Raw genomic sequence first — 12,012 nt, forward strand, 5'->3', positions numbered from 1 at the left:
TAAAATGTGGCTCAATATTTTAAAAAAAATTAGTATATTTCGTTCTTACTGTGCATTCATTTCTAGCTTAGAGTGGATATTTGGTGTGCTATACTTTTACTGCATTTTATTATATAACTTTCTTATTTGAACACCCTTGAAGCAAGTATTAAAACGATGTGCACATTTTATACAACCGTTAAATATAAGCTTGGTAATAGTAAATAGTCATTGACCGATTAAGTATTATCTCATAAAAATGTAACTAGCACATAAAGGATGTTCTTAAAAAGATTAATCTTTTTAATTTATTCAAGCCAAACACAGAATAAATGGTATTACCTACTACAAGCCAAGGAGGCCATAAGATTCGAGTAAAATTATAGAATATATTATTTCAAAAATATTTTTTAGGTTGTTTAAAGATTTTTTTTAATTTATTAGAAACAATGAATGTCATTCGTTCTGTTAATAAATTCCAATTAATGTAGGAAACTGAGGAATTGGGCTACACAAAATGATCCAGTACTTCGAATATTAATCTATGTTCAGAAATACCAACGTTACCAGGACAAAATAACACTAGGACCTTGGTAGTTGCAAGAAGTGACGTCATACCGGTTGCATTGTGGATTTTTAATTGTTAAACATTAATGAGTGTATAGAAAATAATGACAGATTTACGTTCAGCTTAGGAGAGAGCAGTTTTATTAAAATCTGAGTAAAAAAGTATATATACCTCATAACATATGCAATGAAACGAATAATTTGAATAAGTCGTAGTTATATTGATTAATTTTGAATTGTGCAATTCATTAATTTAAATTAAATTTTGCTATTATATGAAACATTACTTATCAAATAAATCTAATACTGCTTACCAGCAATAATTGTTTCATTGCATAAGCCAATTTTGCAGAATTGATAATATCATTTAGAAAAACAAACAATTAACTATCTATATACTCGTTAAATTAATATTTATCTGATACAATGATTTTTAAAAATAATTTTGAATAAAGAGAAAGAGGGTTCTTGAAGGTTTCGTTATTTGACACTCCACTAGTGGATGGCGCGAAGTAGTGATAAATAATGATTAATTGCCAAATTAAAATAAATAATGGCTTAATTTACTATAAACAATATCACCTAGAAAAATATTTCACTTTCATTAACCTGTTAATTTTCCATTGGAAAAAAATAAAACACAATAAACAAACAGAGACAAACAATAACAGGGAACACAACAATTTGAACTAAAATGTTTTATTTTAAAATATTTACAAGAGGAATAAATAAGATATAGTAGGAAGATTGAGGATCAGGTACTTTGGTAGTTCAATGTTTAATGGTGGAGAAGGGTGGAGCTGAGTCCATAACCACCATATCCATAGCCGAGACCGTAGGAAGACCTGTATCCAAGACCAGAACCGTAACCAAGGCCGTAGGCGGACCCGACACCAAGACCATAACTGATTGGAGCATGAGCGACGGTGGCTACTGGAGCATGAGCGACAGTGGTGATAGCTGGAGCGGCATAGGAAATAGCTGGGGCGGCTAAGGCGACTGGCTTGTTGACGGTCCTGTAGGTGTTAGCGTAGGAGGTAGCGACTGGGGCATGAGCTACAGCGGCGACTGCTGGAGCAGCATAGGACACTGCTGGAGCGGCATAGGAAACAGCGGGGGCGGCGTAAGAGACGGCTGGGGCAGCTACGGCTAAAGCTTTGTTAACGGTCCTGTAGGTGCTAGCGTAAGAAGTGGCAACTGGAGCGTGAGCGACGGTGGCAATAGGGGCGTGAGCTACGGTGGCAACGGCTGGGGCAGCATAGGAGACGGCGGGGGCGGCGTAGGACACAGCTGGAGCAGCGTAGGATACAGCAGGGGCTGCTACGGCAATTGGTTTGTTGACTGTCCTGTAGGTGTTAGCGTAAGAGGTAGCGACTGGAGCGTGAGCGACAGTAGCGACAGCAGGTGCGGCGTAGGAAATAGCTGGAGCATGAGCGACGGTTGCGACGGCGGGAGCAGCGTAACCGTATCCAGCTCCATAGCCGTAGCTAGCGCCGTAGGTGAGTGCTGGGGCAGCAGCGTAACCTCCCAAGTAGCCAGCCCTTGCGCAGGCGATAAGGGCGAAAAGTGCAGTCTGCAATAAAAATTAATACATTAGCAATTTTGGTGATGATTACATCGTACGTTAAGTATAAATTATGTTCGCAATTCGTTAATTCTTCTTCAACTTGCTCAACATCTTACCAGTTTGTACATGATGGTGGGTGTATCCTGGTCCTTCTGCTGTGGAGAGAATGCTGTCTACTCAGCCTCCTCCCGAATATATACCTGATCTAGATGAGAAATGAGTTCAGGGTCGGGAGGAGTCGTTGGGTGACAATCTCTAACGTAAACAAATTCAATAAACAAATCAGTCGCATGTATCTTTCATTTTCAAAACATATTAATATTATTTATTTAATTTAACCTAAAAAGCATATTAATATAAAAATATTTAATGTCGGTAGTTGCTATGATTGCATTCTTGTTTTTTTCTATTCTGACATTAAATGCTACATTAAATCATATAATTGAATTCATTCATTATAAATAAGATAAATGCTTTATTTAACAATAACAAGTACTCAGCATACTAATCAGTCCTAGAGCATACTATCATCAGTAATTAACAAAGATATAATTTTTTTTTCCATTATTAGTACAAATTGAAACTATACAATGTTCCTTTAAATACTAGGTTGTTTTTCCGTTTTTTTTCATTTGTAATTTTTTTTTCATCTTCCTCTTCAGGTTTTCTTCCCAGCTGTTCATTTTTATTCTCTCTATTTCTCTCTCAATAATCTCAAATTTCACTTTTCTCGGGACCCAACACAAATATTCAATGTATAATACAAATTTTAATTAAATTTGTGGACTCACCCTAATTTCGCATTCAAAAATTTCGAAAGCCACACATAGAAAAATAATTATAAGAGAATGAGGGCATGAATGCAAATTTAGAAATAACTTAAAATAAAATAGCGATCGCATTAATCAAATTATAACCAAATAAATAAGTTACAAATTAAAAAAAATTCTTATATAGTTGGAAACATATTGTCGAGTCGAGATATGAAAAAAAATAAAATATTCAGTTTGTAGTTGAGATTAGTGATATAATGTAAACAAAATACCTGTTTTTCATAAATATAGCGTTCATATGTACTTTGTCTAATTACTCTAATAGATAAAGTAACTAAGTTAGTTGGGTGTAGTTGTCTAATTATGCTAATTAATATAATTTAATTTTACGATCTTACATTGTACATTATCGTTTAAAGGTTTTTGTTAATATTTTATAATTGTTTGGAATAATGGAATTGCGACAACTAAAGCATTTTGGGTTACACTACGTATTTTGTGTCTTATAATTGTCGACTAATTATATAAGCCATTTACGATAATGGTTATCTTAAATGTTTCAAACAAAATGTAATAAATTCAATTTTTTTTCTCTTTATTAGGACGTTACTACGGTTAAGAGAGATAATAAATTTATAAAAATGTTCATAAAGTGTATGATAAAGTACATCATAATTACCAGTGAATGTCTGAGAGTACGTAAATTTAGCGGTTATCAGAACGGGCCCTGGTACATATGACACACTGGCCCATTATTTCCTGGAAACAGTTTTTTACAATAAAATCACTAAAAATAAATATTAAACATCTACAAGAATAAATATGTCCGTATAAAAGATTGTTAGCATTGCTCAATAATTTTATCCTTTGTGGGGACAATTAAAACAATTTATAGAAGGCGAATGAAATCAATTTCAAATCTTTAAAGATCAAAAATACCAAATTAATTAACCTCAAACCATGAAAAAGTGACGTTTGGGCGAATAATATGCAACAAATGTTATATTTTTTTTTACATATTTGTAAATGATAATTGTAATTTTAATGAATTATTTCAATGAAAAAATCGGATACAATAAAAAAAAAACAATGATTAAGCTGTTTTCGTTCCTTTGGGGTTAAATATCCCCTTTTCTAAGGCTTTAATTTTTAGTATAACTAATAATCAGTTTTTAAAAAAATCTTTCTTTGCTTAATTTGGATCTTTAGGATACGAAAAGATAGATGAAGACAAAATTTCATGAATGGATATGGAAAATAATTTTTTTTTTCAAATAAAGTGTAAAACGATGTTGTTAAAGCTTTTGTTGTAATTAAAACGTCACAAATAAATTTTAACAAAAAAAATATTTGGGTCTTATTACCTAGTAACCCAAATTTAAAAATAAATCATATCCTATACTTTAACACGAGCCATTTCTTTCTCTCTGTCCGCAACATGAATAGAGTTACGCTGAAGGATTTCGTTGAAATATTTAGAATAAGAGTTTTTAGTCCTAAGAAGTTGATTTTCGTAGTTTTATCTCTCTGAGAAAACTCTTCTTCGTTAAAAAAATAAAGCAGCTAAATCTTAATAATCTTTTCATCCATCCAATATAGAAAGATATCGCTGCTAAAATAATTAATAAAGGAATATGGTACAGGTGCCGTAAATATAACTAAAATAATAAATAAACTCTTTATTATGAGCCATTCTTTTAGCTCACTTACCAGGGCCTCATCTGGGCTAAACAAGATATTAACAACTAAAATAATTTAACAAAGATAACACGTAAGAGAATAAAATAACATGAAATAAAACAGAACATGGAAAAAAATTAATTTTCTTTGCTCATTTTTATACATATTTTCACATCATTTTCAACCATACTTCAGTTTAGTTTTATTTCATGTAATCATATTCTCATACTTTCTTACACTATTTCTGTTGTTTGTATCTTTTTTAATCCTGATGAAGTCCTTCAAAGTGAAGCGAGACATATATGTAAATATACTATTTATTATGAGCCAACTATTTGAGTTATTTTGACCCCGAACTTAACTCTCTTCCTTTTCATAAATTATTTAATTTCATTTTACTTTGGAAGTGTGCCAAAAATCCTACGGTAGATTGGGTGACTTGTTGGAGAATTCCTATTGACTTTCCGAAGTCTTTACTTCGTTACTTACTTTTCATAAAGTAACTCCAGTCTGTCACTATACTTTCTAAATACATCCTATATAAAATATTTATTTTTTAATGGGACATCATTTTTATATTCATACCACTGTTAACTTAATGATGAATGCAGATATAAGATATACTTAGGATACAAATCAATTGAACTTTATTAATTATTTTTTGTTTGCATTGCCAAAAGAATTTAAAATCTACTTAAAACGATATGAAACCCAATATAGAAAAAAAATGTAGATATACCACTTTGGCTTTTTAAAGATCAGAGTCTTTTTTTAAAGACTGGCGTTAGCTGCATGATTTTGACTACCTTGAAGACCCTGCAACGTACCTTACAATGCCATAAGGCAATCCAAGGCAGTAGTATGCTAGTATACATTTGTCATTTCTGTTATGCATGTGTATGTATGTATTGTATAAATCTAATAATAAAAGAGGTAACGAAAAAAAAAAAGAAGCTATGGCTTTAGGACTGACAATATTATAAATGTATTATAATAAATAGTTAAAGAAATGTTTTTAATCCAATAATTTAGTGTTCCGTTTTATATCATGAGAATAACACAACTCTTTCGCTAAATGTAAAAGATTTATAACTGTGGGAAAATTATTATTACTAATATAACAACGATAGTTAATAATCAGACCAATAGTTACAAAAAAAGTCACTGTTTCCACTCATCTACCAGCTTATTTTTTCGAATCATATCAAGATTAAGTAAGTTTATAATATTAAAAAAAAACTTGTTCAGTGGTCATGAATGCCATTTTCATATTATTAAACTCAATAAATTTAATTACAAAATGTGTTGGGCGAAATGCAAACAAACAGAAAGGTATGGAAATGCCAAGGGCGCCCTCTGTGTCGAAACGGATGATGTGCCGTTTTAAATAATCCCTCTGGCAATCATAGCGGTCAGTACCAATGAAAGTCCGTTTTCGTTAGTATCCCAATTTGATTCAATTCATCTATAAGCCGTTTTTATTTATTTTTTTTTACTTTTCTCATCAAATCATATTAAAAGCTCAAAATATTCTTCGCAATAAATATGAAGACAGAAATTAACCCTTTCTTTTATTATAGGTGATTATACTATAAGAAGTCTCGATCCGGAAAGAACTCGATTCCAAAACCTCACTGCGTGTTTTATTAAGTAATGTGTTTGATAAAATATTGAGATTTGATAAATTACTTTTTTGTAGTTTATAGTATGTAAACTTTAAATTTACAATATGTAAAACAAATTAGTTTCAAGTCTCTAAAATTCATAAAAATTGGTTAATAACGTTTTTATATAATTAATAGTCCCGCAGGTTCATCACACTAACGTTGAGATGCACCTGGTTAACTGAATAACATCATAACTTATTTATTTATATATAATCTAAATTTTTTCTTGAGACTGGTAACTTTTTAATAAATAATTCAAATATTATCCATTATATGGTCAAAACCTTTTATTTCTCTTATAAGTCCAGCACTGGGATATACTAATTAACAAAAAAATATCTTTTACCTAATGTTTTTAATGTTTCATAGATATTGATTTTTTTGACCTGGGCAGAATAGCCTGCATGAAGTTAGAGTTGTTTAAATTATATGGTTGGATAAAGTAGGGTAAATATAAATAATAATGTTAAGTAATTGAATTGTTTGTAGGATCATACATGTAACAGAAACTGTTTTGTAGTAGATTGTCCCTGAAGATGGCCGGATTGGCCGAAACGTCGGACTTATAAGAGAAATAAAAGGTTTTGAGACTATAATGGATAAAATTTGAATTATTTATTAAAAAATCATAACTTATGTTGTGTTGGAGGATTAGGAGATACTTCTGCTTTGGATTCTTTAAAGACTTTTTTTTTCCTTTAGTATATGGTTTTACTCCAAATGTATCTGTATATTTATGGATAGCTTTTAATCACTGGGAAAAAATCCATAGCAAACTTACTCTTATTTCTAAGATTAAGGGTGCTATAAATCACAAAATCACATAATATTTGAGGTTATTTCTCAAAGCTACAGTAACATAATAAATATTACTACTGTAACAGACGGATCTAACCCTGGTCGTTGGAGTTAGTAGCACAGCGCCTTACTGAGCCATCCCCCTACTATCAATCTAGATCTTAACATCCTTAAAATTTTATCATTTAAAATTCATTATTATTATTTATATTTTTATATGCTCTGCAATATCAGGATGCACATAATCCAACAATAAATTTTATCATCAAATATTTCCTTAATTTTCCAAATATTTCTAAATATCCCAAATATTGACTCCAACTCAATTCGGAAAAAATGTACATTGCAAATGCGGCTACGACTACCTGAGAAAAACAACTTAAAAATGGAAACTTCATATCAAAGATTTTAAAAATTCAAAAATTATAGTTGAATCTTGTAATCGATAAATACAAAAAAATTAAAAATCTTTGAAATAAATATTTTTTTTTATACATTCATTTAATCTTTCTGAAATTTTTCACAATTTGTGACCCTGATAATTTATTTATCTCACCTATGTCAGGTCGTCGAAGAAAATAAAATTAATTTTAACAACCGTACAGAGAAAAAAAGTTAATGAACTGCATAATTGTTAAATCCATATTCAATCCTCTTTATAAGCCTTGTATTTGTCTAGGAAAAAGGTAGTTTTAAACACCATATTTAGATTTGTATAATTAAAACATAATGATATAAATTTCATGTTGGAAGTTTATATACATTTTGTGTTTCACCCCCCTGAATTTACTATTACTAGTGCGAAATGGTGCCTAAATTATTCCGTGCCCATTACTCTTGAGGTATTTATGCCGTCAACATGACAGTTTTTTGGGAATACTAATGGTGAAATTGTGAAAGAATGGCAGGCTGAGGGTAGCTAGATTATTATAGGAAATTAAATTATCAAATGACTTGTTGCGTTTCTTCTTTACGATTGGAGAAATGATATATAGAAGTTTTTCTTCAAGCATGAAAAAATCCTCTCCGAGCAATTGACGTCAGTGTGATACCTATATGGAACAAATAAAGTTAAGGAAAATAAGATTTAACATTTAAACAACCCCCTAGTTTCTAATCTTGCATCCTCTTCCATTCCTGACAATCCTCCGTGGCGCCTGAAACATCTTCTTTTACGGAGGATTGTCAGGAATGGAAGAGGATGCAAGATTAGAAACTAGGGGGTTGTTTAAATGTTAAATCTTATTTTCCTTAACCTTAGCCACGAGACCAGCTAATGTAAAATGTCATTAGAGTGCTACCAATGGGTAGTTTCTCTACACGTCCGTAACACTCCAATTTAACTTAGATCAGATTTATTAAGTGTATTATAATGTACAGTTATAAATAGCAATAAATAAATATTTAAAAAAAAACATTTAAACATGGAACTTGATTTATTAACAGAAGAAATAAATTAATCGGTAGAGATTTCAGAAGTCTTCAGGTTATGAAGAACTCATCAAGGTACTTAGTGATGGAGGAGGGTGGTGCCAAGTCCATATCCACCATATCCATAGCCGAGGCCGTAGGCAGACCTGTATCCAAGACCGTAACCGTAGCCGCCAAGACCATAGGCGGACCTGAGGCCGAGACCGTAACTGATTGGAGCATGAGCGACGGTGGCTACTGGAGCGTGAGCAACAGTGGCTATAGCTGGGGCTGCGGCGACGGTGGCTACGGCTGGGGCAGCAGCAACAGTAGCAATTGCTGGAGCTGCAGCAATAGCTGGAGCGGCGTAGGAAATAGCGGGAGCGGCTACGGCGATTGGCTTATTGACGGTCCTGTATGTGCTAGCGTAGGAGGTAGCAACTGGAGCGTGGGCTACGGCGACTGGAGCATGGGCTACAGCTGCAACTGCTGGAGCTGCGTAAGAGACGGCTGGAGCGGCGTAGGAGACTGCTGGGGCGTGGGCTACGGTGGCTACTGCAGGAGCTGCGTATGAAATGGCTGGAGCATGTGCTACAGTGGCGATGGCTGGTGCGGCATATGCACCATAGCCGTATGCAGCGCCATAACCGTAGCCTGCACCATAGGTCAGCGCTGGAGCAGCAGCGTAGCCTCCGATGTAGCCAGCCCTAGCACAGGCAATGAGGGCGAAGAGAACGGCCTATAATTTAAATAAATGCACACATAATTAGTATTATAAAGTTAGAAACATATTTGTGAATCTAGCTAAATTGAAACTTACAAATTTGTACATTGTAATGTATTCTGGTCCTGCTGCTGGGAAGAGAATGCTCTTCAGTCAGCCTCCCTTCCAATATATACCTGATCCAGATAGAAAAATGAGTTCAGGGCTGGGAAGATCCGATTGTTGACTTGTATCATTTTGAAATCAATCCGGTTATAATCAAAGTCGTCCGAATTTTTTTTCAACCTTTCCGGATAAAATCTATACATAATTGTATAAATGAAATATAAGAATAAATTAATAAAAAACTAAAAAAAAAACTAAGTTAAAGTAAATTTAACTTAATCAAAGTTGGGTATTCTAAATAGTTTATATAAGAAAAATATAGGCCCAATAGTCGTTTATATGACCGGTTTCGCTTCCTACTTGCCGTCTTATCTCTTTCTGCCGATGTGAACTATTCATATTTAATTTAAGTACCACCAATGGGTGGTTCCTTCCCTAGATTTTCAAGTGTATATGAAACATACAACATATTTACTTATTGTATTTATTATTTGTACTGTTGTAAATCACATTAAATAAATAAATTTAAAAAAATATATTTAGTTTCGAAAATTCATGCTACAAGTCATTTGTAGCTGGAATGGTCTCAAATTAACAATAAGCCTAGTAAACTTTCAGTTATTAAATTTAAGGAAATTATAAAAGATTTGTATTGCCGAATCGGTAATTTCCGATCCGAAACACTATTACCAGCAGAGGCGAGTTAGGATTTAGGAGCGCTATGCTCACGCATCGATAAATCTATACAAAACATTTTGTTTAGAGAAGAAACGACTTAGATTACGTTGAGGTTTTTTACGGAATGAGTTTAAATTCTACCCGAGTTAAGTACTCGTAAAACAATAATGTGATATAAAATTCCGTCTCCTCAATACTACTTGTTTAAAAGGAAATTATATCTGCTTTATTATGCTGTAATATGAAATTACCTAATTTAAATATTTTTTTAGTTATCGCTCCCTATTAAACAACAAAATGGGAATTACACAAATGAAGGAAAACATTGATTTAAAGGAGCCAAATTCAAAGTTATAATATTTTCTGATCATGCAAAAACATTCTTAATATTTTTTCATCATTTTGCGACTTAATCAATTAAATGGGTTAATATTATGGAATGATGATACATATTTATTTCAAGTTATATTAATTTAAATAATGTTCTAAACTATCATTTTTATTAAAAAATACAGTAATTTAATCAATCAAGATACAATAATTACATCAAAATAGAGAGAATAGAAGGCCCCAAAATTAATTATGCCCTATCCTAGCAAAAAATTCAGTTTCGATAATTGTCTACGTTATGATAAAAGCCAGGAGGTGAACAAACTGGACCAACTTCAGTACAACTTTCATGACATTTGCTATTAAGAGTTGGAAATTATATAAACACGCCAACTAATTTGATAGTCATTCGCTAATTTAATATATTCTGTGGTAATAATAGACATATAATAACCAGTAATAATTGGATATATCAAACTCACAGCAATATATTTGCAATATGTTTATTTAAGTCTGCATAACGTTTTGTAAAGCAACACGTACACAAAACTATCTTTAAGTGTTCTGTAGGGTTTTATGTCTGAGATACTCCACTTTCTCTACCAAAAAAAGTTACATGTTAGGCAAAATTAAGTGCCTATACTTATGCCATTCTCCCAAAAAGGGCAATTTTACATCCACCGTCTTTGGTGCAGTTCATAATAATATTTTTTCGCCGGATCAATGTTTATAAGATAATATACTTCCTCGGGTACAACTTTACCAACCTATTAATCTCAAAATCACTGAACATCATTCTTTTAAATGATCACTATCCTCCAAATTATTATTTCTTTGGCCTTTGTGTAATCGTGTTTTGTGATGGTCAGAGTTGCGGTCAAAAAAAGAACAAATAGTTTATAACTATTTTAATGTCCGACGTTTCGCCCCAATTTTTAGGGCTTCATCAGGGCTAAAAAGATACAAAAAAAAACTGAGAATATTATAACTTATTGTTTATTTTTCATTTTTCGTCATATCATTATCACTACTTCCTGTATACGCGAGGTATTTGAAATAGAAATATAACCGTTAAACTACTGGCTACCTACTCCCCCACTCCTCCACGCTTCCGCTTTATTGTCGCCTTCTGTTCAACCTTTTGCTGTGAACAGGTAGGTAGTCCTGATTTGTTCTTGCTCATTTAATATCATTATTATTATTATTATTTGTATTCATATTTATTCTTTCAAGACGTTTATTTATTCTCTACTTTTTTTCTTTCGTATTGTTTTTTGTTTTATGTACGTCTCCTGTACTATTCAACTGTATATTTTACGTACTTTTTAAATTTTTTTACTCTTGCCATTGTTACTTATTTTTTATTCGTATTAAGATACAATAAGATAATTTAGGCTAGAATAAATATTATGCAAAAATAAAATGATAAGATATGTAATTTCTTATCATTTTAACTTGAATAAACAATGATAAGAACAAAAAATAAGTAGCAATGGCAAGAGTAAAAAATTTAAAAAAAAAAGTAAAATAAACAGTTAAAAAAGTACAGGAGTCGTCCATAAAACAAAAAACAATACGGGAGGGGGAGGAAGATATTAAATAAACATATTGAAAGAATAAATATGAATAAAAATAATAATAATGATTAGATTTATTTTTTATTAATATAGTTGTTTGAGAGTGGTTTAGTTTCTTTTTAAAACAATTTTGATCTCTTTTCTCTCAACTTTATTC

General features: G+C 31.9%; 2 protein-coding genes across 2 annotated transcripts in view; both read right to left on the reverse strand.

Annotated features, from left to right (window-relative positions):
* Nucleotides 1-1,229: 1,229 nt before the first annotated feature.
* LOC106677659 (ice-structuring glycoprotein) overlaps nucleotides 1,230-12,012 on the reverse strand; it is a 13,693-nt gene continuing 2,910 nt past the window's right edge. Inside the window, exons 3-4 of the mRNA XM_067049438.1 lie at nucleotides 2,230-2,286; nucleotides 1,230-2,119 (exon numbers count right to left, since the gene is read on the reverse strand). Coding sequence (XP_066905539.1) covers nucleotides 1,325-2,119; nucleotides 2,230-2,286 — 852 coding nt within the window. The 3' untranslated portion in view covers nucleotides 1,230-1,324. The remainder of the gene's footprint in view (nucleotides 2,120-2,229; nucleotides 2,287-12,012) is intronic.
* Nucleotides 8,449-9,421, reverse strand: LOC106677650 (cuticle protein 38). Its single transcript, XM_014415696.3, has 2 exons — nucleotides 9,262-9,421; nucleotides 8,449-9,180 (listed from the first exon to the last, which is right to left on the reverse strand). Exons 1-2 carry the CDS (start codon nucleotides 9,271-9,273, stop codon nucleotides 8,542-8,544), a joined length of 651 nt encoding a protein of 216 aa, XP_014271182.1. The 5' UTR covers nucleotides 9,274-9,421; the 3' UTR covers nucleotides 8,449-8,541.

The sequence above is a fragment of the Halyomorpha halys genome, unplaced genomic scaffold (genome assembly GCF_000696795.3).
Source record: "Halyomorpha halys isolate HHAL.00 unplaced genomic scaffold, Hhal_1.1 Scaffold106.1, whole genome shotgun sequence".
Taxonomy (NCBI): Eukaryota; Metazoa; Arthropoda; class Insecta; order Hemiptera; family Pentatomidae; genus Halyomorpha; species Halyomorpha halys.